The sequence below is a fragment of the Conger conger genome, chromosome 17 (genome assembly GCF_963514075.1).
Source record: "Conger conger chromosome 17, fConCon1.1, whole genome shotgun sequence".
Taxonomy (NCBI): domain Eukaryota; kingdom Metazoa; phylum Chordata; class Actinopteri; order Anguilliformes; family Congridae; genus Conger; species Conger conger.
The window spans coordinates 8,704,009-8,730,815 of record NC_083776.1 but is presented as its reverse complement, the minus strand read 5'-3'; the positions used below and the strand labels follow the sequence as shown (position 1 = coordinate 8,730,815).

Sequence of the window (26,807 nt, the reverse complement as noted above, 5' to 3'; positions counted from 1 at the left end):
GGCCTCTCTGTGGAGTTTGCATGTTCTCCCCGTGTGCGCGTGGGTTTCCTCCGGGTACTCCGGTTTCCTCCCACAGTCCAAAGACATGCAGGTTAGGCTGATTGGAGAGTCTAAATTGCCCGTAGGTATGAATGTGTGAGTGAATGGTGTGTGCCCTGCGATGGACTGGCGACCTGTCCAGGGTGTATTCCTGCCTTTCGCCCAATGTATGCTGGGATAGGCTCCAGCCCCCCTGCGACCCTGTTCAGGATAAGCGGGTTAGGATAATGTATGTATGTATGTACATTCAGATACAAATATAGATTTGGTTTATTATTTCCTTCCTTTAGAAGCTGATATCATAATGAATAATCATAATCTTTCACAACGGCAGATCAAGTCGTGCTTTAAAAGTTTCTTACATTGAGCTACAATGTATTTTATTTACTGTGCGAATGGGTCAGTGTATGGAAATACCGTGTGTAATTCTGCATCACACCACAGATAGCGCAGTCCATTTCGATACATTCGCGTTTCCAAGAGCGTATTGTCTTTGTCCACTACCACTGACGCAAGCACGGCTGCAGCCATAGCAGCAAGCTGGGACGGTGTAAACAAAGCGATAATATCTAGCTTGGCTTGCTAGCATCGTGGAAGACTTTACATCTGTTTTTGCTCATCTGACATAATTACCGGCTTTTATATATATTTATTGCTGGTTTTATTTACATTTACCAGGATATAACTGCATTACATGGTCGTTACTCATTTAGGTTGCGAAATAACGTTATCTGGTAAATAAATCACAGCGAGATGCGCTAGCTAGATAATTAGCTATCAAGCCTTTCCAGTTTGACCTCGCAAGCTAACTACCGTTATTCGGTAGCTAGGGTAATTCACCAACGTTACAGTTACATGGATTGCACAGCTAATGCATAACGTTAGTTCAGAACATAACGTTATATACGTTTAGCCTGTCAACGTCTTAGTGTTTCGTTTATAGCTAGCCTAGCGTTACTTAGCTAGTCTAAGCGCTTTAGCTAGCTAGCTAACGGTTTATGTAGATATGTTCTTCCAAAAGGCATTGACAAATATATACTTTTAATTTTATAGTGTAACCTTGCTGTCTTTATTTGGGAAGAATTAAGCAATCGTTAACTTACAGTTATCTAGCTAGTTAATGTATTCGCTTGATAGCAAGGCTGAAATGCATGCGGACAGTGTGTGCATGTCAAAACCTGCTGGAATGGAAATCTGATTGTGTAACTTCGGTAACGTTAGCTAACGTTAGTGGCTTTGCCTATGATCAATCTCCTAACATATGAGTTTGAAGTGCAATGTTCAGCCTGATGGCGAACTGCTGCAACTGGTTGAAACGTTGGCGAGAGCCTTCAAGGTGAGTTTTACTTTGATTAGTATGGTGATGTTTCTGTTTAAATAAATGTCAGAACTTGATATCGTAACAACACTCAAGTTTTGTTGCCCTGCCGTTTACCTGACTTTAGCCAAACTGGAATTCTTGTGTTAGCTGGATATTAGACACTATTTCTGCCTCAATAGTAAACATTAAAAAAAGAATAATAATAATAATGTGCTGGAGGAGGCAAGTGGGTTCCTTTCTGCATACCTGTTTTATAGATAGCTACATACATTCCCCTCAAAGTATTGGAACAGTAAGGTCAATTCCTTTTTTTTTTTTGTTGCTATACACTGAAGACAATTGAGTTTGAGGTCAAACGATCGACATGAGATGACAGATCCAAATTTCAGCTTTTATTTCCTGGTGTTTTTATCTAGAATTGTTAAACAACTTCGAACATATCACCTTTTGTGTCAGACCACCCAATAGGTGAGCAAAAGTATTGGACCATGTGACTGACTGGTGTTTCTTGTTGGCCAGATGTGTCCTGTTAGACTGATTGGTTAAGCAGTACACAGTACATAGAATTTTTACTCTTAGTTTTAGCCTTGGGTTTTGCCTGTGAAGGCTGCATTTGTGTTAGGAAAGATAGACCAACACGAAGACCAGAGGGCTATCTGTGGGAGAAAAGCAAGCCATTTTGAAGCTTAGAAAAGAGGGGAAATCATATGCATTGGGGATAGCTTGTACAACAACTTGTGTCCTGAAAAAGAAAGAAACCACTGCCTTACTGCGCAACAGACATTGAACCGGTCGACCAAGGAAACCAACAGCAGTTGATGACAGAAACATTGTGAGAGCTGTGAAGAAAAAACCCCAAACCATCAGTCAGTGACATCACAAACAATGTCCACAGGGCAGGGGGTGAAGGTATCTCAATCAACCGTTCAAAGATGACTTGCAGAGCAGCAATATAGAGGCTATACCACAAGATGAGACCACTCATCAGTAGTAAAAATTGAAAGGTGAGATTACAATTTGCAAGGAAGCCATAAAAGTTTTATGGACTGATGAGACAAAGATTAACATTTACCAATGTGTGGAAAGTGTGGACATAGAAGGCATCTGCTCAAGATCCATAACATGCGAGCTCATCTGTGAAGGACAGTGGAGGAAGTGTCTTGGCTTGGGCTTGCATGGCTGCTTCTGCAGTAGTCTCACTAATCTTCATTGAGGATGGTAGCCACAGGATGAATTCAGAAGTCTATAAAAACATGCGGAGATGCGTCCAAACTAATTTGGAGGAACTTTGTCAACATAACAAAGCACTTCATTAGGGAGAAGAAGTGTAAGGTTTTAGACTGGCAAAGTCAATCATCAGACCTGAACCCAATTGAGCATGCATTTCACCTCCCGAAGAGGTGATTGAAGGGAAAACCCCCCAGAAACAAACAACACATGAAAGACGCTACAGTTAAAGCCTGGAAAAGCATCACAAAAGAAGAATGCAACTTATTTTGATGTCAATGGGTTGCAGGCTTTATGAAATTATTGCAAGCAAGGGATATGCTTTCATTTACTTTAGTACTCTCTGTTCCAGTACTTTTGCTCACCTAAATTGGGTGGCCTGATACCAAGGGTGCTATGTTCTAAGTAGTTTAACACACTCTCGTGTTCATCTTTTTATCTCAATCCCAAATGTAGTCAGTGTATAGCAAAAACAAAGGAATTGGCTGTGTTGTTCCAATACATTTGGAGGGGACTGTAGTTACAGTACCAGGAGTACTTTCTGAACCCTACAGGTTTACAGTTGTTTAAATGAATAAATAAGCAACCTTAACTCCTTAGCTGCCATATACTTTTCCATTTTTGTGCAGGTCTGTGTGGGGCAATTTCTTTAATTGTTTAACTTGCTTGCTGAAAAATTGTGGAAACCTGACGTGACAGAAAGGAAGTCTTGAGGGCTGTGACAGGCTGGTCTCGTGTCATGACATGCTCAGAGCAATGCGACAGGGAATTCATTTGCCAAATATTGCTGCTATATGGTTCGCAATGCGGCAGGGTTGTTGCGACAGCGTGTGCTAGTTTGAGTGGTGTGAGACTGGAGTGGTGGGGTTTATGAAAGGGAGTTTAAAAGTGATGTTGTTCTGTGATGTGTATCCTGAAATTAATTAGCCAGGCCAGGCTCGGCTATGCTGTGTCATGATAGCCATGGGCACTGTGCTGATGTGACTGTGGTTTTGGGCTGGCAATAAGATTAGGAATAAAAGAAGAAGAAGAAGCAGCTGATGACAATGATGTTTTATGGTATACAGATCCCTCCATCAAAATTCAACCAGGATTTCGGCATTTTATGGGCTGATGTTTCCAAATTTTCTCATACATCCTTCAAGCAGTCTTTATGTATTAAAATGTAAAAAAATATGAAAAAATTTTTGTCATAGTAAAGCATACGCAATAAAGCATAGTGATGTTGATATGCGCACCTGGTCTTCACCCTATGGAATTCCTTCATGGCTAAAATGAATTGATTCTTGAACCTATCAAATCTTGATGCAATAGAATCTTTGGACACATACAAGGGGGGCAACATTTCACAACTGTTTGCAATAGGAAATATGATACATATTATACAAGTTATCTTCCATCCAAAACTATATTATATTATATATACTAAATCTATATTGAAATGCTTTGTGTTTTTTTTAAAGAAGGCAGTAGTTTGCTCCAGTGTGGTTTTCCTTTTGGAACACTGGTCTAGAGCAGGGAACTCTCGTGGCAAAAGACTACATGGAACTGGAACTGCACTGTCCTCTCAGGTCCTCTTCGCACTTGTACTGTGTTTGATCTGCACTTCATTGTACGTCGCTCTGGATAAGAGCGTCTGCTAAATGCCATGTAATGTAATGTAACATTCAAGTATACACTTTAACAGTATAAAGCTATTTTAATGTATCATTTTTACATGGAGTTGTCTAAGGGTGATATCCATTACCTCCAAACTTAGCTGTGTACGTATATCTGTGAAATAATGACAGAATGAGGCTGAAAATATCACCAGTATACATTTGTAACCATTATTTTGCATACATGACTTGTTTTTAAGATTAGTTTGGTCGCCTTTGTAATTTTACAAAAAGAATGAGATTCTTATTCATATTTTTACCCAGATAGAGACATTTGAAAATGATGGCTTAGTAAAAGATGGCTATTTTGGATTATCACTGATCATATATTTCTCAATAACTATTTGGTATCTGGCGCTTTAGCTCTTTATAGCTAGGCAAGGAATACATATATTAAAACCGAAGGGATTCTGAGGAACAGGCCCCGCACTCCGTTATCTTGGTCCATTCCCGTGGGCTGACTGGTACGGAGCTGGTGTGCATACTCGTTGAGCAGTTCTTCTCATTCGGCTGCATCTCTGCCGAGTGGCCGGCGTTGCTGCCGCAGAGCTGCCTCTGCTGCTTCAGCTGCAGCGGTAATCTAGTCACCCGCAGCTGTCGCTCCATATGGCCAGTTCACCCTGATCACTGTGAGCCGGGCCTGAGCCTCCCCTGGACAAAAGAGTGCCTCTCAACACCACACCATGTCCAGCGTGTCCCAACCGAACTCTAGTGGTTGTACGCGGTTCTCATTGTCCAGTCAGGAAATTTGGCCTGAGAACTGTGTGGCAATGATGCCCAAGTTTGACCATGCGGTTACATGGTCGGGGGAGAGATGCGGTGTGATTATGTAGAGCCCTGATTTACCTGGAGCTTTGGAAATCCCTGCTAATCCATGAGGGCAGGGCTTGTGGCGGAGGTGCTGGTGGGGGTAGGCGGATCGCGGGGTCGGGGGTGAGGCTAGCAGTCGAGAGGTGTGGTGGGTTAGCGTCGCAGCCCTCCACCAGCTCCCCATGAAGGTCTCCTGGCTCCAGAAAACTGTCACCTGGATCGTGCGGCTAATGTCACTGCGCCGGAAGTGTCGGAGTTAAGTAGCCATCACTTCTTTAGAGGCCGTGTTGATTGTGCGTGTTTGTGTCAGCCTGGTAGGCCTATAATATTCAGCAGGGAAGTGCTGCTGGTGTGCTCCGATTGAGCAGTTTGAAGGGTTTTGGAATATCTTACTGGGCGTGTTATGCATTTCATATATTAGACGTTACACCAGCTATGAAGTAGTTGTTCTGAACTGCCTCGCAACTTGGTGATGGAAGTCAAGATTATAATTAATTGCTCCATCTTTTCTTATGTTTCAGAAACACGTGACCTGCTCTATCATAATCAGTTGGAAGTCGCGACTGCCAATTTCACATAAATCCATGTTTATGTCAAATTGTACATTTTTGGCTGTTTTAGGCTTTCATCTTCATTTTGTAGAACAATAGCTTACATGATCTGCATGTGTTAATACCAAATTCAGAGTAAAAATATAGTTTTCAAGCTTTTAAATGCAAGATGTCAAAGTGAAAGTAACACTGGAATTGTGCATTGTTTTGAGGCTAGCCAGCTTGTCACCATTCACCAGTCACAAACAACAGCATGCGTTGCTTTCATTGCTTTCGAGAGTAAAAATATAGTTTTAAAAGTTTTATATATAAGGTGACAAGTTAGAGCTGGGTATATTGTTTATATATAGTTATATTCGATAAAAGCATCAACCAAATAAATAATAAGTTATCTGATAGCTCCGATTGAGTTTCATTAGCCCAGTGTCGGTACTCTTTCGCGATGAAACTTTGAAGCCGTTTTTCTCAAAAACATGGTTTTCTGGTCCTCAAAATGATATGGAACACAACCTCCTTGATATCTGGAGAAGAGAGAAAACCTTGCCATCTTTAGAAAGCTTACATCCAACTCTTTCGGTTATATACTGGTCACAGGTCACATATACTTTTGTAGTGATATTGTAGTAATATTTATTCCAAACACCAGACACACTCTGGGATCAGTTGAGTTGACAGCTATTTTCCACTGTCCAAATAGAATCAATTTGTCCTCATTTTGTATTGCATTTAATTAAAAATGCAATGTGACTTTAACTGTGAAATCTAGTTGAGTGGGATGATTACACATGGTTAACAAATAACAAATGGTTGTAGTTTTAAGTGGGTTATTTATTTGTACAATTTATATGATCCATTTTGTCTATATGTCCTGTTTATTTCACCATACTTTATACTACATAATTTAAAATGTCTGGTTTCGTCCTTTATGTGAGATAGTCAAATTAAAATTAACTATACCAGATTGTGAAACTCTAAATACCTTGTATGTAGGTTAAACACTATTTGTTGTTTAAAGTGTTGGACATGAATTGACCTCATACTCTGGTAAAATAGAAATAAAATGGGCTGATGCAATGATAGATTGAATGTTTTTAAAATGTAAAGTCATTAGGCTGCTCTTTCTGCCTGCAGGGCCTGTTATTAATCTTAATGACTGCTGGTACAAAATGTTTATTTTTGGTTTCTTCCCAAGCTCCCTCTGAGCCAATATCATGACTGACTGGAAAGGCCAGAGGAACCTCACAGGACTGGGTTATGTTAAGTTAAGACATTTTCTGAACAATACTACGGAAAAATACTGGTTATGGGGAGGCGAAGCGGATGTCCCACTGAATTGAATTTCTGCTATACTGACAAATTAATGCTATATTAATGCATTTCATCATAGACAGCTGCCGCGACAACTTCAGAAAAGCAAACAAAGCATTAAATCCTTCGGCAACCACAAAATTACAAGGCTCCGTATCATCAGCAAATGATCTACATGCAGCTTTTCATTACTTAAAAAGATATATATATATATATATATATATATATATATATATATATGTATATATGTATCGTAGTTACGAGCGCACGGTCAGACTTGTGTACCAAACACAACAACAAAGATGACGTTATCTATCCCCGGCTGGCCACTCTCATGGGTAGGGACACCCTCGCTCTGCTATCTCTGTATCTAGAAACAGGGATCATGCACAGCTGTACCAGAACTGAAACGCCAATGAAACGCCACTGAACACACACCACTGAGGACCTGAACACCTGTGTTGGACTGTTTAACAGATGATGCTGATTCTTAAAATATCCGTATGTCTGTGCATTGGCCAGTGAGGAGCAGAATTTTCCATCACTTCCAGCCCTTCTTTCTGCTAACGGAGCTATTGTCTGTTCTGAGGGCAACCTGGAGTCACATTGTCCAGTTACATACGTAGATCTCAGCAATCTGCATAATTACAACAGCACGTGCTTTAATAAAATATCAGGCTGCATGTGCATAGTAATAGTATGCATCTATTTCTGCATGGAAATGTACATTCTTGTTTTGTATGGACCCCATACACCTCCAATATGGTTTTTTTTAACTGTCTTTGGCACAACTCTGGTCCTCGTTTTGACAAATGCAATAACAGACTCCCAACGGCAGTCACAAGTCTAGAATCAAGACTGTATACTGGAAGTTTTCTTATACCTGCACTAAGGAAGCGATTGATTGAATATACTTGACTGATCAGAAAGAGCTGAGAAGCAAAATGTCCAATTACTTTTGGTCCCTGAAAATGGAGGAACTTTGGGGTGTCATTTTTTAATGGATCTCCCAATATGGATGTGAATACCCTCTAATTAAATTGAAATACAGAGCCAAATAACAGATATTGGACCACTATCCAAATACTTATGGATTGCAATGTGTGTACCCTGATACTTGCTGAAGCCTTGCTGGGATGGCGGTACCCCATCTGGGATTGGGATCTGAATCTGCATCCTCTTGAATTACAGGCCTAGTTCTTTAACTGTTATACTACACTGTCCTCATGAGGGGACCCCAACTGTTTTTTTTCTCCTCTTACCTGGCACAAAGATCAAATGTGAAGTTTGGTCAGATGATGAAAACACCTGTACCACATCAGTGACCGTGACGGATGCAGTCAGATACTGCGTCTCCACCAGAGCGCAGTTTACATTTCAATTTCTGCCGTTAAAGTGAAAGCAAATGTTTTATGAGGTTTGGAGGACCCGTCGGAAACAATGGTGCTCTCATCAGCATGGAATCTACAGCCGTAGACCCGGGATGATATCAAAACCAACTGATTTCTGATGGTCCAGCTATTTTAACTCATTGTGACAACATTGGTATAATTTGCAAGTTTTAACGCAACTTTACTGCAGTGATTTTTGCATTGTCGTTCCCTTATTTTGTTTTATTTACTGTCTTTTCTTTTGCATTTTCAGGAAAGTGACTTTGGTGATGGTGGGACTGGACAATGCGGGGAAAAGTGCCACGGTCAGAGGGATTCAGGGAGGTGAGGCTCCCCCTCGCTCAGCTCTGTGTGTCAGCTGCAGCTGCAGTGGGATGCTCTGTGTGAGGCATGAGCACACAACACTGCCAGACAGGGTCACTCGACCAGGGTCCATTTCTCTAGTTCAGCCAATGTCTTACAATAGGGATGGGATACTGTAACTCGCATGCATGGATGTTTACACGGTGGGAAACGGTTTAATTACAGAAAAATAAATGGAGTCTGTGTGTGTGTGTGTGTGTGTGTGTGTGTGTGTGTGTCTGTGTCTGTGTCTGTGTCTGTGTCTGTGCATTTGTATGCGTGCCAATTCAGTAAAATAATAGAAAGAGTGCCTGTGAGATATGTGGCCTAGTTAACAAGCTTATGCCTTCAGGCAACAAAAGCTTCAGCTGGAAAAAAAAACAAAAAGACTTGCATGTATCTGCATTTGCGAGCTGTTTTCAGTTAGCTGAAGTAATATGTGCCCGTTATCATCCAATTAATAAAACAATGGCAGGCTCTCAAACGTTTTCAAACATTCATTGGTTGACTTTGCTGGCCATCAAATACCTAGCTTTGTATGGCTTTCCCAATTATGTTTTATTGGAATATAACTGCAAATAAAATGTATCAGCACACTCACAGACCGCATGCAGAGGTGGATATATGGATGTAGCTTTTTGTTGAATTTTATATTTTTAACTGTAAAGTGTTTTAGAGGATATTTATATTTTTTGGTATGAAAGTATGCACATCCTGTCAATTATTGATAAACTGTTTTTTTTAAATAATATTTCTGTAGAAAACCCAGAGGACGTGGCCCCCACTGTTGGGTTTTCCAAGGTGGACCTGAAACAGGGGAAGTTCGAGGTGACCATCTTCGACCTCGGAGGAGGGAAGAAGATCCGGGGCATCTGGAAGAACTACTACTCCGAGTCGTACGGCGTGGTGTTCGTGGTGGACTCCAGTGACGTGCAGCGGATCCAGGAGACCAAGGACATCATGGCCGAGGTCCTGCGTCACCCCCGCGTCTCCGGGAAGCCCGTGCTGGTGTAAGTAACCGAACAGGCCCTGTGTGCACTGGCAAGACCCTTATCTCATTAACCTGGGGCTCATCACTGTGAAAACTACATACTTATTTATTTATTTTAATCCAAGTATTTTGTTTGGAACTGTACAGAAAGGGAATATAGCATATTCCCTATAGCAGGGCTTGTAAGGGGGAAAGTAGAGAGTTACCAGTTTACGTGTACTGCCTTTTTAATACACTGGGTGGTGTTATTGCCTCTTGGAACAGCTTTGCTTCGGTTGCACATCTTGTTTCGTGTGTGTGGGGAAAAAAAAAAAAAAAAAGATGTGCGGAAGTCAGAGGAAGTTTCTGGTTGTTATATCATCTTTCTTTTGTTATCAGTGTTCTATTCACCGTGTTTTTTTTTGTCCTGACATTATTTCCTTTGGCTCCGTAGGAACCCAATGCAATTTCGAATAGGTCAATACCTGAAACTGTTTCCAGTACTTCTGCAGCAGAAGTTCTGTATATCAAATTCACTGTTTCGCTTGAATATAGCTTAGTCTGGTAACTTAGTCTGAAACAAATAGTTTTGGGTTATAGACAGGTCAAATAAAGCACGGAGCAGTAGATCTGTATAGGCTCTATTGACCTACTTACTCCACTCTACAATAGTGTTGACCCACCCATTGTTGACTGTAGGTTTAGTACTTTGACCTGGAGCACATTCTCGGTCTACGTGTTCCTCGACGCTCTTTCGCTTTTTCTGTCAAACGAGAGTTTCCAGTGCCAGATGTGAACGCTGAGCCACACCTGCGTCTTTTGTCCTGTTTGCTCTGACATCAGACGCTTCGCTGACTCACAGACACTCGTCCTCAACCGCGGGCTGAGCGTCTCGCTGGGCACAGGCACCGACGAGACAACCCTCCCTGTTCCACGGGCGGGACCCACTGCGCGGCTTACAGCACAACCGCTTGTATCAGCGGGGAAGTTACACGGTTGTGGCCTAATTACTGTAAATTAGAATGCCTCTATATTTAACATGCTTTAGCTGTAGGGGTAGTTACACACAAGTAGGGCATCGGAATAGCTATTTTGTTGTTCCAGTGCGATTTGATATAAGCACTGTAACATAATATATTACTAGCATAAAATGTTAGAAAACAATTCATCTTTTTTTCCAACATGTGCTTATTTTCTTACCCAAGTAAGCCAAATGCCTACTTTCATTTTCCGGCAATTTGTAGTAGAATCACTTCTTTCCAATTTACAAACCTCAAATTTGTAATAAATACATTATTATAGAAATTGAAGACGAGTGTGTCAGTACTTTTAAACAAGTACTATTTGTTTTAATAGTTTTTTTCTCTGTGGAGCACGTTCCAACTTTTGTTGGATAAGTGCTATGTAAATAAAGATTTACAATTAACATGCTTATGTGAGGAAGTTAACGTGCTAACGTGAGATGGTTAACGTGCTAACGTGAAGAAGCTACTGCTCTTCTTCAGCACAGCTCAGTCAGAGCGTGCTGACCCTCAGCTGTAGTACCCTTTCTGAGCACGCCGTGGCCTTGTCACTTATCAGGGCCAGACGTATCTCTAGACCCCCACAGTCTGTGGTGGGAGAAGCACCCTATCAGTGTCCTCATTCTGTTGTCTGAACGCCAAGCCTTACACAGCCTTACTGTGCCAGAAGAATATAAGAAGATTATATTACTTTTTCTTTTCATAACTGCATCGTATTTCTCCAAGGACAGCAACAGCAGCACAGTCTCCTGATCGGGTTCTTCTTCTTGTACCTGGCGGCCATCTTGAACTTCTCGCAGGTGACCGTCACATAGTCCTGCGTCTTTTCCACGTTGGCCTGGATGTTCTCGATGTGCTCCCCCTGCTCCTCCACCATCATGTAGATTTCCAGGAACAGGTCCCGCAGGTCCTTCATGTTGCTCTCCAGGCTGAGGAGCTCCTTGTGCCGGTGCTCGATCTCGGACAGCTGGGCGCGCGTGATCTTGGCCTCGTGCAGCACGTTCTCGTTGAACACCTCCCACTGGCCCTGCTCCATCATCTCGTCCACCTGCTCCTCGGACACCTCGCGGCCGGACACCTCCAGCTGCCGGACGATGAACCGCTTGCACTTGTCCTGCTTGCAGACCAGGGTGTCGTTGTACTGGCGCATCACCTGCTGGAACTGGCGGAAGAGGGCGGTGTGCTGGGCCCGCCGGATCCGCACGGCCGTGGCCGCGGGGCCTTCCCGGGCCTCGGCGGTCTTCACCTGCCTGGAGAGCGCGTCCAGCCGCTTGTGGATGCTCTCGGCCTGCAGCTTGATGTCGCGCGTGATGCTGCTCTCCTTCTTCATGACGCTGAAGCGCCGCATGGCCGCCACCAGGTGCTTCTGCTGCTGGCTGAAGGCGCGCACCTCGGCCTCCAGCTCGCCCACGGCCTCCCGGATGCGCTGCACCTCCGACAGGAAGTTGTCCAGGACCGGCTCCTCCTCGAAGACCACGGCCTGCGGGGTGGGGGGGACGTCGTCCACCCCGTCATCCCCGTCCTCTCCCGCGCCGGTCGGGCTGCTCTCCTGCTCCTCGCTGGCCGCCTTCGCTCTCTGCCTCAGCTCCTCCAGGCGATCTTTCATGGTGTCAGGGCGCTGTCGGCCAAAGGGGACGGGTGACCTGCTGTCTTGGCAGGAAAGGTGACTGGCTCCCTTTCTTTCTTCAGCTCCTTTGTAATGGATGCAGCTGTGCTCCAGTATGTCCACAGATAAAGTAAAGGTGTCTTAAGCTGGTAATTAAAGGAGAGAGTGCACAAATTCAAATTATTTCAGTGAATTCTGCCTTCTATTTTTTTTAACCTAATAATCTGTTACTTCTAACCAAATCATACATTACATTACATTACATGTCATTTAGCTGACTCTTTTATCAAAAGCGACTTTCTGTTGATTTGATTAAGCAAGACTAAGCAAATCCTCCTGAAGCAATGTGGGGTTAAAGGCCTTGCTCAAGGGCCCAACAGCTGCACTGATTGTGGCTACACCGGGGCTTGAACCATGTACCTTAACCACAAGGCTACAGGCAAATGCATTGAGTTTGTGATCGTAGCTGATTATTTTTGATGGGTATTGACATTGTCCTGTGGTTTCCGTCTCCTGATTATTCATAGTGATGTTAGAATGGCCCGTCTTATGTAAATATTTACTTTGGTGTGGTGGCTTATAATTATAATACAGAAGAAAACACAGCCCTATGCAAATCTCCTTTTTTCTTTTAGTGTTTGACATTTTATTGTTTTCATTTGACAGTGGGTGTAATGTGAGACACAGTGAACTTCCTGACCATGACTGCATGTTTGTTCCCCCTTTATTGACTTCCCTCGTTTGTGTTTTATCAAGATAAATTACATTTGTCAGGTTTTTCTGTTCAACAGATTTCCATAGCTCACTTTGGTGTGGTCCATTTTTCACCGCCCGTCTTCTTAGGCGATGGCTCATGCTAGTTCAGTATTACAAGCTACCTTTGTAATTTCACATTAAAGATTCTTCTGTTTAACAGGAGTAGACATTCGTGACTGTTGCATTAAACGGTATAGTCTCAGGTCGGCTAGCAATTCAATGTCCACACAGACACTCCTACTGAAGTTAAAATATGCTGAGCTGATTATGCTGCTGCCACCGTACAGTACGCAGTATTACTGTGACAGCTATTAGCCATAAGAACATTAAGCTTTTTTTGTGTTTTTAAAGCTAGACTAAATGTAGATATGAGTTGAAAATAATCATGTCCATGAAAGGCAAAATGGAGCAAATTATTTTATGAAGACAGCAATAATAGCTGGAAATACAGATCTAAACAGGAAGGGTAGTGCACTGTAGTGTAGCATCTGGGACAAGCATAGAGTCATGGCCCTTGAAAGATTTGTGCGATCAGAGATGTTATATATTTATTGAAATTCTTTTGAAATACTGTTATTTTTATTATTATTATTATTATTATTTTTTTTTTTCCCTCTCCCTCCTGCCACCAGGACTGTTCTACCTGAGAATAGATTGCTGCATAGAGAATGTTCAGTGTATTTTGTGAGCATACATTCTTACCTTTTCACTGATTTATATATTTAGGCTCATCTTAACTTGAGAAAAAACAATACATTGTGCATTGATTTCACGACGCAAAAGGAACAATCCCTTTGACAGTCAGGCACCACCAACAGCGGTGTGGACAGATTCAACCATGAAGTTTAAGCCTGTTTTGACTACAATTATTTTTAACTGCCGCTTGTTTAATGTTATTCTTGAGAATCGTTTTTCTACACCGCCCTCCAAGGTTCCATCGTATTCCTCCTGTTAACACAGTCAGGGGGCTCAAGTGCACTAAATAATGTTGACTTGTGGCTTTGTCTAGAGCAGATAGTCAGTATCATGCTGCTACCCTGGAGGCCTTCTACAAATAAGTCAGAACCTTCCTCCTTTTTATTTCACTGACAAGAAGGAAGTTACTGACAAAAGTTTTTTTCCAGTAAAAGGGGTTGAGTATACATTTGCTCTCTACTTACTGTTATAAACATATTAGTTTGTTTGCAGTTAAAATATGGAAGTAGAATTGCCTGACCATTTTTGTTTCCACCAATATCCTTTTTTAAAATCATCAACATGACTAAATGGAGTGTATCTTGCATGGTTTTCTTTTAGAAAGCCCTGGCCTTCACAGATGTCCTGTTTCGCATACACACAGCAGTGGTTGGAGTGCTTGTCATAGAGGTATCTTCTAAGCACAATGTTTGATTGCCTAAACAGTGCTCACGTTTGCAGCCAGAGATTTCCTTATTTAGCCCCCATGTAATACAGAAGAATTTGTTTATAAAGAATAGGCCTATAAAGTTATGATGTCACATGCTAAATCCAGCATGAAACCCATCACTGCATAGACTTGGGCAGAAGTAATGCATTAGCATCATTGCTATGCCCTCTAAGTGTACACAGGGAACACTGTGCACTCCACACAGTACTACAGGACAGATATCAGTTGGACGAGGCAACTGAAGCCCAACCAAGGAGCCCATAAGGGTGAGCATGCACTTTTTTGGAAGTAGCCACATGAGAGCCTTGTGCTCTTTATTTCACCCCCTTTGTGTTCTCTTGCCCGGCCCTTGTGACCCAGTTTGGGCATGTGTTCCATTGCTTAACAATGCGTGTGTGGTTAGGCACATGCTAGCATAGCCTTCGGAAAGTATGGAATGAGGGATGGGATGTATTCTCCATTAAAAAAAAAATTCTAGATAAAAGAAAGTGCAACAGATCTGTTGGGATATTCACTTACTGGAAGGGGATTCCAAGCCGAAGGGACAGTGAATACCTTTGAGCATTAATACGGCTCTCTCAGGCTTCTTAAAGGGAATGATTATAGTTGATATATTATTAATATGAGTAGCTATTGTTTCCTGTTATTCTAAGGGGAAAGACCTGACCTGGATTAGGGCAAAAATATTTTCTGGCCGAGATCTGATAAAGAAACATTGCACAAGCGGATGTCATAAACTTTAAGTCAATTTAAGATTACCTCAGCGGGCTCAAAATTAGCCGGGCATTTTGGCTATTGGGCATATTTAGATCTTCCAGCCCCAGGGCATCTTCCATCCTGCATTAAAGGAATACACCCCTGCTAAAGCACCCAAAATGCTGTGTAACTAGCTTGTTGCGACATGAAACATAGAACAAAAAACTAGGCATTTTGATTTCATACGCTGTTGTATGGAGACTCCATGTTGGATATGTTGGAGAAATTCAAACAGCTACAGAATGTCAAATTGCCTGGTGAAGAAGAATACAATTGTATTGATACTGTTGGGACGGCAGTTCTGCCATTGTTAACTTTCTACAGTGGAGAATAATTATCACGATGACCACGCACAGAACAAGACCGTGGCCACTCTCCACAGGGTTTTGTGGTCATCGGACTCTGCACTTCCTTTCATCATTCTGGGCCCTGCAAGGACAGAGCCTGAAACTCAATTATGAAAAATGTCATCTGCTTCATAAATTAAATAGTTTTTGGAAGGAACCCAATAAAAGTTTGATTTTGGGGGTTAATGACCATTTTAGTACCCATTATTTTTAGCTATGGAGCATCGCTTATCCTAAATGCTGTCAAGTAGACAATTTGTGCACGTTATGTACCATTGAGTTTAACTACTGAGACGCTGTGTTTAAGGTAGATGAAGTTTCTAAAAAAGTATTATCCTGGGAGTCACTATAATAATATTGACCTACGCAGGAACTTAAAACTTTTTTTAAAACCACATTCTTATACACTAGTGGGAAGAGAATAATAAAAGAGAATAATAAAAAGGTATTTATCTTTTGTCATCAAACAAATAGTGACACTATGACGCAGTCCAGCTCTCTATTTGATCATAGATAACCTTAGATCCACTTCACAGTATAGGAGCTAGTTTGTCCGGCACGTGATTTCTGTTTTTCAGTTTAAACGTAGCACTGTGTCGTCTGTCGTCTTTTGCCAGATTGTATGGTGTTATAGTGGAACTCGTTAGGCATGCAGGAGCCCCACAGGGGTTCAGTGGCAATTTTCTGTCATTAGTTACTTCCTCTGTAAGCAGGGAGGGCACTGGAGAAAATCATAGCAGGGATTGAGCCATAGCCCCAAATCTAAAACCTGTTTACGTTTCTCATTCGAGAATTCGTTTGAATAAATGAATTTAACATCAGCTGTTATCTAGGAACACCAGAGGAATTCTCAAAAACTTCTGAGAACTGTTATTTCTTTCTTTAACAATAAGATTGTGAAACTTTTAAGATTGATTTTTTACCTTGTGACAAAGCCAGAGTCCTCTTTCATTCGGAGCCAAAAAAACAACAGTGTCAGTTTCCACCAGCGCTTAGGCAGAGGATGTGGAAGCCCAGTTTCCAGCCCCGGTGCATCTCGGCAGGTCAGGAAGAGCTCTCCACGAGACTGAGGGGCTTGGAGGACCGCCCCTCACCGTGACCTTCCCAATGCAGAAACTTCCATAGTGCGTTCCAGCGGGGCGAAGCAGGCAGACTTTCCGAGCGAGTTTCCCTCGGTGAACTCCTGCCAGCTCTGAGAGAGAGAGAGAGAGAGAGAGAGAGAGAGAGAGAGAGAGAGAGAGAGAGAGAGAGAGAGAGAGAGAGAGAGAGAGAGAGAGAGAGAGAGAGAGAGAGAGAGAGAGAGAGAGAGAGAGAGAGAGAGAGAGAGAGAGATGAGAGAGAGAGAGAGAGAGAGAGAGAGAGAGAGAGAGAGAGAGAGACTCTGGGAAATCTGGTTGAGCCAGTCCTGGCCCCGCCTCCCCTCTCTCCGCAGAGGGAAGTTTATCTGGCCAGGGAGGAGGGGGGTGGCTCATTGGGCTATCTGAAGGCTCCAGGGTGACGCGGCTGAGAGGGCCGCAGGAGGGCCGCACACGGCCCCGGCTTTCGTCCCGGGCCCGGCGGGTTTGGGGGGGCCGCCGCATGAGTGCCCAAGGGCTCAGACTGATCGTTTATGACATGCTCCTGAATTCCTGTGAGGCTAAGGGGGAGCAAAGACCGATTACAAACTGCAGGCGCTTCACCAATCAAATGCCTTTCTGAACTGTTTGCCATTCCACAACTGGGGGGGGGGGGGGAAATGGGTCAGTCGAAAACATAAAAAAATGTAACTAGACTGTGAAGTTATGTTGCTTAAGTTCCACGGGTTTCAGAGCCGCTCCGCCTTCTGCCTGCAGCACCGCTGCGGTGACGAGGTGTCATCCGTCTCAACCTCCGCGCTCCGTCCCTGTGCTCCGTCCCTGTGCTCCGTCCTGTGCCCCGTCCCTGTGCCCCGTCCCTGTGCTCCGTCCCTGTGCCCCGTCCCTGTGCTCCGTCCCTGTGCCCCGTCCCTGTGCCCCGTCCCTGTGCCCCGTCCCTGTGCCCCGTCCCTGTGCTCCGTCCCTGTGCTCCGTCCCTGTGCCCCGTCCCTGTGCTCCGTCCTGTGCCCCGTCCTGTTCCCCGTTCTGTGCCCCGTCCCTGTGCCCCGTCCTGTGCCCCGTCCTGTTCCCCGTTCTGTGCCCCGTCCCTGTGCCCCGTCCCTGTGCCCCGTCCTGTGCCCCGTCCTGTGCCCCGTCCTGTTCCCCGTCCTGTTCCCCGTTCTGTGCCCCGTTCTGTGCCCCGTCCCTGTGCCCCGTCCCTGTGCCCCGTCCTGTGCCCCGTCCTGTGCCCCGTCCTGTGCTCCGTCCCTGTGCTCCGTCCCTGTGCCCCGTCCCTGTGCCCCGTTCTGTGCCCCGTCCCTGTGCCCCGTCCTGTGCCCCGTCCTGTGCCCCGTCCTGTGCTCCGTCCCTGTGCCCCGTCCCTGTGCCCCGTTCTGTGCCCCGTCCCTGTGCCCCGTTCTGTGCCCCGTTCTGTGCCCCGTTCTGTGCCCCGTCCTGTGCCCCGTCCTGTGCTCCGTCCCTGTGCTCCGTCCCTGTGCCCCGTCCTGTGCCCCGTCCTGTGCCCCGTCCTGTGCTCCGTCCCTGTGCCCCGTTCTGTGCCCCGTCCCTGTGCCCCGTCCTGTGCCCCGTCCTGTGCCCCGTCCTGTTCCCCGTCCTGTGCCCCGTTCTGTGCCCCGTCCTGTGCCCTGTCCCTGTGCCCCGTCCCTGTGCCCCGTCCTGTGCCCCGTCCTGTGCCCCGTCCTGTGCCCCGTCCTGTTCCCCGTCCTATGCCCCGTCCTGTGCCCCGTCCCTGTGCCCCGTCCCTGTGCCCCGTCCTGTTCCCCGTCCTATGCCCCGTCCTGTGCCCCGTCCTGTGCCCTGTCCCTGTGCCCCGTCCCTGTGCCCCGTTCTGTGCCCCGTTCTGTGCCCCGTCCCTGTGCCCCGTTCTGTGCCCCGTTCTGTGCGACCTCATGGGAAGTGTTTTTTGAGAAGCCTCCCTTTACAGGAAATGACACGCAAAAGCAAAAAAACTAACAAAAAAATAAAACACAACAAAGGGGATGTGTAATGTGTGTTTGCATTAATTAATGACTGTTTGATTATGTGTCACTTATTAAGTGTTGGACTTTGAATGCTGAATGAATCTTCTCAATCTGAGGGCGTGTTGCCAGCTGATAGAAGGAGAAAGCTGGGAACCTCTTATTCCCTTTCAGGTTTATTACAACCTCCAGGCCACAATCACTGCTCTGAACTCGGCTGTTATTCAATGGCTTTATTATACAATATTGGTAAACATGTCACATATCATCATCGGAAAAAGTGCATAATGCAATCGAGCTGAACTGTTAGAGGAACTGACCTTGAATATTTATATTGTTCACCGTGTTTACAAATGGTCCTGTCCGTAGCCACCAGGCATTCCATCAGCTCTGATACAGATTCCACCCCAAAGAAATGGCTTGGTACAGCGTACATAATAATGACACAGTGGTTAGAACTGTACTTTTGTTTCTTTTTATTTTTCAATTTTCTTTTAGATGTCTTTGGCATGAACAAGCAATTGACAATGTAATGGAATAAAAACGCATCAGCGTCTGTTATTTACTGCTGCTTTTCAACGTCAATGTAAAACTGGTTATTATTTCTGATTATATTTGAAGCCGTACAGAGCAGTATTTATATGAAATGTCAGCTGCAACAGTAGACAATATTTCCCACCCTCAGGCCATTGAGTTCTATATTGAAACATCAGAAATGTTATTGTGACACTGTCTAACCAGTTTAGCGGTTAGTCTTTCTGAATGGGGCAAATTGAGAGAAGGGCTAAACTTGTTTCAATGGTGGGATTCAGCAAGTTAGCCGATAAATATGTTAAAATGACAAGTTTTTTCTCCATTGTTGTGAATCACCCGGGTGAGATGTTGGTGTGAAATTGTGAAAACCCAGGGGATGCTTTAATGAAATGAGAGATACCACTGTTCTGTTTAAAATTGTTACGCACGTTGTACGCGTCGGATAATGTGTGCTTTATCAAAGAATGTGGTGTATTGACATGATAGACTAAACTAAAGGAGAGGTCTTGTTTAAGCTTCCTGTTTTTGGAAGGCCCTGATGTATGGGGTGCATCAGTACCGGGCAGCCCCCTCGATAAAGCTTTGTTCAGACGGCTACCCCAGAATGCGTGACAGGCTGAGGTTAACCCTGTTTAAAGTCCTCATCGCACAAATACCCACACACACTCGGCTTCCCAGCAGATTAACCGCCATGAGACATTTAATAAGCATTGGTATTTCAGCCAAAGCGGATAAAACAAGCTAATAAAAACAGGAATTTGACAAAAAGCACAAGTCCAGCACATATACCTTTCATATGTTGCTGAAGGTGTGCCTTGCTGTGCTAACCCAGGACTCTGACATCTGGCTTTGACATGCTGCCTTGCATTCTTCTTACAGGAATAGACTGTTGTTGTTCTAGGGAGTGCTGTGACTGCTATGACCTCCATCAACTGACTGTAAAAATACATCATACAGATCGCACTTCAGTTTTAAACCACTTTACCCATAATCCTTCTTTTCCTTTACCCTCAGGCTTGCCAACAAACAGGATCAAGATGGCGCAATGCACGAGGCTGACATCATCGAGTACCTGTCCCTGGAGAAACTTGTGAATGAAAACAAATGTCTCTGTCAAATAGTGAGTATCCCTTTGTGGCCTGGAGCCCCCCTCTGGTGCCAAATATTGACCTATGTTGTTGAGCCGTAGAATCTAGTTACTGAGTAATTGAAGGGCTCCCCCAATAACAGCAATACCTACACTCACCAATAGATGGTGGGGATAGAACAAAGTAACGTGCTGAAAACTTTGTAATGCCTGAATCTGTATGACGTTCAGTGGCATTGACACTTGAGCGAAAGCTGAGTGGCACGAACAGCCTCACAGCCGAAATGAATGTGGGCAGGAGCCGTGCTCGGCTGTCCTGGGCTACGGGAAGAAGCTGGACAAGTCCATTAAGAACGGGCTCAGCTGGCTGCTCGGCAGCATCGCCAAGGACTACGAGGCCCTGAACGAGCGCGTGCAGAAGGACACGGCGGAGCAGAGGGCCCAGGAGGAGCAGGAGAAGAAGGAGCGGGCTGAGAGGGTGCGCCGCGTCCGAGAGGAGAGGTGACGCTCGCTCCCCGCCAAACCGCTCGCCAATACTCCGCTAACTCAGCTTTAATCTCGTCTTTACATGACGTTACATTATTGGAATTTGGCAGACGCTCCTATCCAGAGCAACGTACAGTTGATTAGACTAAGCAGGAGACAATCCTCCCCTGGAGCAATGCAGGGTTAAGGGCCTTTTGCTCAGGGGCCCAACGGCTGTGCGGATCTTATTGTCGCTACACAGGGATTCAAACCCCCAACCTTGCCTGTCCCAGTCATTTACCTTAACCACTACGCTACAGGCAGCCTCATCTGTCGTGGAACTTTAATTACTTCCCTTTCTCTGCGTTGTGTATATATAACAAAGAACACACTTAGAATGATGTTGGTCTCTATTTTATTTACGTATACGGAAGCAAACCACATCTGTAGCACGATGATGGTAATGCTCCCAGAACTGGAAGTCTCCCAGAAAGATATAGGGGTAAAAAGGGGGAGGAGTGGTATTCTGATCCAGCAACACCTGTAGGACAGGAGGCACACAGCATGAAATGAAAAGTTCTTCTACACATCTCACAAGTTTTGTCGGTACTTTTTTCTGCCTGACTTCCTAAAGGATGATCCAGTTATTCTTGGAAGAACAATATTTCGAACCGAACTCGGTTCTTTGTGAATGAGCAATGTTTCTGAATGTTGAAGGCGGGTTAATATGCACACCTGCAGCCCTCTGTATAGAGCTTCTTTCCCATCCCTCAGCTTGTCATGTGCGGTCATGAAGCACAACAATGAAAGCAATGTCCGAGGCTGAGCTCAGGGCGTTGGGCTCCGTCGGTGTGGGGCAGTATTGCAGTGTGAGGGGGTGGGCGGTGTGCAGTTCATGGGGGGTACGGCGTGTCTGCTGTGACATGCCAGGTCCTCTTGTCAGGGAGAAGAGGGAAAGAGAGGAGGCGGAGCGAGAAGGCAGGACCCTGCAGGAGGAGGAGCCTGACGATGACGTCAATATGGCCAACCCCTTCCAGCCAATCGGCAACGTGATCACAGAGGTGAGAGCGCTCATCCGTATCGGCTTGGAAAGTGCAGTGTGCTTACTTTCCTTTGTGCCTTTACTGGAATGTATTGGTTATTTGGCGTACAGTTAGTTCACTTCCAGGAAAATCATGTAAGAAGCTACACAATTGTATTTGTCGAGAAATAGTAGGCATAGAGAATATTTATTTTTTATATATGAAAAAAAAGAATGGTGTTATCACACTCATCTGGATTCAGAAGGGTTCGTCTGTTTGTTTGAATTACTGTATCTTCTTACGGTAAGTACTTTGTTTGGATCCCTGGGGAACTTATGTCCCGGGCTTTCCCTGTGTATACAGTTTGTGTTGAGAGAATGGGACTCTACTTAACTCTGCCCACAGTGCACCACTGATACTGCCTTTACACACCCAGCTGACCATAATTCAGTACTTTATGGCACAGGGTTCAGGAACTGAAACTCAAATAGGTCTGCGAAAAATAAAACAGGCGGTATACAAGTCCTGTCAGGTCTTTTCGGTGTAGGTGGCATTAGAATATGTGTCAAATTAGATGAATAATTCATGGCGTAATGAAATGTGTGTGTGTGTGTGTATTCGTGTTTGTGTTTGCGTGTGTGTACATGCAGAATGAGGACAAGATGAAGAATGAAAGGGAGAGGAAGAGGCAGAGGGAGGCACAGGAGGAGCCAAACAGCCCCACGCTCACAGAGCAGCCACAGGAGGAAGAGGAGGAGGAGGAAGAAGGGGAGGAGGAGAGTGAACGGCAGACCCCGGAGAGTGTCGGGTCAGGTGTGTGTCTCCCCTGCACCATGACTCGCTCGGGTAAGAGTGAACCTTGAAAGGATGAAGAACAGATAATCAGATATTTTTTAACACCTGCCTCAGCAGACCAAGCCAAGAAGAAGACCAAGAAACTACGTCTGAGGAGGAAGCACAGGGTGGATCCCTTAAGAACAGAGGAGGTGGTCCAAGAGAGCCCCACCCCCCCACCACCTCCAGGTAAGAACGCCACCACCCACAGACGGGAGCCCCACGCTCCCAGGGCCTTTTAGGGGGAAAGTTCCACTGCCGTACCCTAGGTTAGAGCCCCACTGGTCCAGTGCAGTCCTCTTGTCCCAGGGTAGAACCCTAAACCCACACCCCACCTCCCTCTCCCCCCACTAATTTAGAGATACGGCCATAAGTCAACAGAACTGCCAACGGTCAGGCATTAACATTTTCAAGGGTATTAAAATCTGAGTTATTACTACTGTTTGCATTTAATGGAGGGGTCAGGAGGTATTCAAATGAATGAAGATTTACACATTGTTTACCAGATAATTAAAGAACCAAATCAGTGCGCAGATATTAATGTGTCGAATGTTTTGTTTTTTTAGTTGGATGGGCTACTCCCAAAGTTTCTAGACTTCCCAAACTTGAGCCTCTTGGAGATACGAGACGTTCTGGTAACTTTTTAATCAGCCTGTTAGCCTTTCTGCATGTCAACCATTCATTCTCTCTCAATTTGATGGATGTAACTTCATTTCAAAATGTGGTGAGCTGTCATTTGTCAGAAGGCGGTTGTGTCTGCATTAATATTCTTGTCACTAACTGTCACCCTTTTTGACACAGTCTTGTTTGTGCACATCATTGTCTGCTTTCCTGGGTGAAGTATACTGTGCGTTCGATTGAAAGATGGAGCTTTGAAGTAAATTCAGCTCGAAAACACCCATGCCTGTGTTACTATGAGGCTAGAATGGACTCCTCATCTTGGCTAGTCCAAAGGGCTTTACCTGGCCTCTGACATTAGAGGAGATTAACCCGTGCCCGTTCAGAGAAACTATTAGACATACATTTGTGCACGCACTCAGGGTTACTCTCAAGGTTCAGTGCCTGGTTACCTGCCAGTCTTGCTGGGATCTTAAGTAATGTGGTCTGAACTGCCTCTGGAGCTGTCTACAGCTGACATCATGTCTGCAGAGGCCTTGACTGAGGAACCCAGTGTCAGACCATGTGGTTTTGAAATGCTCCAGATAATGATAACTCAACTTATATTGATTCATCCTGTGATGGTCTCTAACATATGAACTTAAGTTATTTCATGCGCAGGGATTGCTAGAGGCACTGTAGACCATCTGTTTGATTTGTGTAACTAACATGCTTGTCTGATGTTTCTCCAGTGCTCATTTCCTTAAAGTTCTTTCATTCAAAGACTGCCCATACTAACGCATGCCTATGTGTTCACAGTATATTTCGCATTTCATGCCTGCAATACATACAATACTTATTTTACATTTAATGTTAATTTGATTCATCACGTTATACCAAAGATTAAATGTGTCATATTTTTAAATCAAAGATTAGTCTGATAGGAACCTAACAGCATCCAGGATGTTGGCTAGCCATATGTTATTTTGTTGATCCTCAGTTATCCTCATTATTGCTAGGATATTAAGACGTATCAAGATTAAGCTGTTTTTTGTTGAAAGTAATGACTTTAGACATAGTTACACTGTTGCTCTCTGGTGTTAATTTCTGGTGGTGTTAGGCTAGAACATTGTTGCATTGTTTGGCTAAAGGACTATGGTATCTGCTAATACAATTATGTTCTCTCCCTCCCCTTACAGATTTCTATGGCAAACCCCTCCCTCCCGTCTCAGTTAGGCAAAGACCTAATAGTGACACTCACGATGTCATTTCCTAATCGCTCTGTAGCTGTTACCCTGCACCCCTCCACCAAAAAGGGAAAAAAATCACTTATCTTTCATTTTTATTTATTTTCCCTCTCTAAGTACGTGGAGTGTAGAAGTTTACAAGATCACTCTTCTCCGGAATAGCAAACTGACACCCAACCAACACTACACTACGCTGACGCCGGCCCATCTCAGAGGGGACTGGGATGGGCCTTTATCTCAACCCTGCTCTGGAGCATTCAGTCTGGCTTCCAGCCAACGGTCTCGAGACTCATGTTGGGAAGTTAGGACAAGCACAGTTCGGTTTTTCCTTCTGTTTGCTTCAAGAGAACATTATTTGTCTTCTTTTATTCTTCTTCAAAAATGCGTTTGGTACCGGTTCTTAATGGACTTCAAAACCCTTTGACAAAGAAACCTGCAAACTTATTTTAATTTTTTTAAATATATTTTTTCTATCGCTTAGTATCAGTATTTGTACAGTTTGTAGGCTTTTTGTGGTCACTGTTATTCTTTGCTCATGCCATTTCCAAGACCTGGATGACTTTCAGTACAAGGTGAATTCTTCATGCTGCAATTTTGTATGGTTACTACCAGACCTTATATTTCCCCCCAAATATTTTTTTTTTAAGAACCCAATGATCTAAACAAGATGTTATGGAAAATAATGGGTGATTTTCTTGCAACTGCTTTAATTAAAGGCATACTATGCAGGATTGTTAGCCTTGCTGTGGTCCTGTGTTTACAATCAAAGAAATCTCCTCCCCCATCCTCAACCCCCACCCACTCGCCTCCGTTGAGTGCGAGAAACGGCCTCGAGTGCAGCACTCATAGCTAGCTGGATAGCTGCAGGTGACGTTACTTACAGGTCCAACAGAAAAACGCGGCCGGCTCCTCATCTCTTTTCATCCCCTCGGTGAACTTCGGCTGTCACCATGGAGGAAAAGCAATTCCAAGGTTGACTGCTTTTTGAATGAGCCCTGTCGGCCTGTCGCTCCGCTTCGCTGTGCTTGTGCTTCTTCACTTCGACCAGCGCCGTCGCTAGCTAGCTACAAATGTCCCGCTGAAACGCCATCCCGCCCCACAGGCTCTGCTGTCGTGCCCACCTTCCCGCACAGAAAAGACCGCCATGCCCGTAAATGTCCCGAACGCATCTCGAAAGAAATGGCGGAGGAGCATGGATTGAGCAAATGTGCGGAAAGACAGATTGCCAGTGCATAAATCATGGACATGACTGAGCATGGTTTTTTTTTAATGATATTTTCAAGATAAAAATCCTGCACAGTATGCCTTTAAAATAAGTATTGTATTCCTAAAATGGCCAATCATGTGGCAGCGAGAGCATGCAGACATGGTCAAGAGGTACATTTGTTGTTCAGACCAAACATCAGAAAAGGGGAGAAATATGATTTAAGTGACTTTGACTGTGGGATGATTGCTGGTGCCAGATGGGGTGGTTTTAAGTATCTCAGAAACTGCAGATCTGGTATATTCATGTGCAACACATAAAGCTTACAAAGAATGGTGCGAAGAACAAAAAACATCCAGTGGGCTGTTAATGAAAAATACCTTCTTAATGAGGTCAGAGGTGAATGGCCAAACTGATTCAAGCTGACAGGAAGGTGACTAACTCAACCATGCATTACAATAGTGGTATGCAGAAGAGCATTTCTGAACATACATCATGTCAAACCTTGAAATGGATGGGCTAGAGCAGCAGTGGACCAATAAGTCTAAAAAAATAAGTCTAATACCTAATAAAGTGGTCACCGAGTGTATATATACATATTTCCAGGGCTCCATGGCATATCCTTCATAAAAAATGCACATTTTTAAATGTACACTTTTTGGGGAGGTTAAATAGTGGGTATATTTTTTCATTTGACGTACTCGGTGTGTCATGAATGTGAACTCAAATGAGTGTATAGCCACAGGCATCATGTTTTACACTTGATCGGAAGGACTACAGAAAATGAACATTTTAGGAACTTGCGTGTTTCTTTTTTTCATTTTTTTTTTTTCATGTGGGCACAATCAGACCGACTGAGGTGCAAGAAATTATGGATATCTACCAGTAAAATGCATTAAGTATCAGACCTTGGAAATATTTTTCTGACCTGGCAGCTCTGCCCACACTTGGATATTAGGACATTAGCACATTATACTTTATACTGTTGAATATGCACAAGATAAAATGTACCACATAACCTGCTATTTAAAAATTCGAGGCTTTGGGCTACAATGTGGTCAATGGACTCGCAAAAAAGGAATTGGAGCTTTGTAGTTCCCTTTTACGACCCCACAAAGATGCGAAGATCTCTTTGCCATTCAATGGGAAGTTAGTGGCGTACCGTTAACTGGTTAAGGCATATTTCTTCAATTTACTCATTGTTACGTGGATCGGTGTTAAGCCTTCATTTTTTGTACGCTTGAAGGTTTTTTAAAAAAGCATAGTACATACATTTC

General features: G+C 44.2%; 2 protein-coding genes across 3 annotated transcripts; one reads left to right on the top strand and one right to left on the bottom strand.

The window, feature by feature from the left end:
* Window positions 1-594: 594 nt before the first annotated feature.
* Window positions 595-26,650, top strand: arl13b (ADP-ribosylation factor-like 13b). 2 transcript variants are annotated; one of them, XM_061227104.1, is made up of 10 exons: window positions 595-1,375; window positions 8,559-8,629; window positions 9,408-9,657; window positions 20,089-20,194; window positions 20,460-20,662; window positions 21,570-21,687; window positions 22,299-22,461; window positions 22,561-22,671; window positions 23,049-23,117; window positions 24,279-26,650. In XM_061227104.1, exons 1-10 carry the CDS (start codon window positions 1,317-1,319, stop codon window positions 24,353-24,355), a joined length of 1,227 nt encoding a protein of 408 aa, XP_061083088.1. In that variant the 5' UTR covers window positions 595-1,316; the 3' UTR covers window positions 24,356-26,650. The 2 variants fall into 2 exon arrangements, with proteins under 2 accessions (XP_061083088.1, XP_061083089.1); XM_061227105.1 differs by lacking the exon at window positions 23,049-23,117.
* Window positions 11,042-16,700, bottom strand: stx19 (syntaxin 19). The gene is made up of 2 exons (XM_061227106.1): window positions 16,433-16,700; window positions 11,042-12,391 (listed from the first exon to the last, which is right to left on the bottom strand). Exon 2 carries the CDS (start codon window positions 12,243-12,245, stop codon window positions 11,340-11,342), a length of 906 nt encoding a protein of 301 aa, XP_061083090.1. The 5' UTR covers window positions 12,246-12,391; window positions 16,433-16,700; the 3' UTR covers window positions 11,042-11,339.
* Window positions 26,651-26,807: the final 157 nt, after the last annotated feature.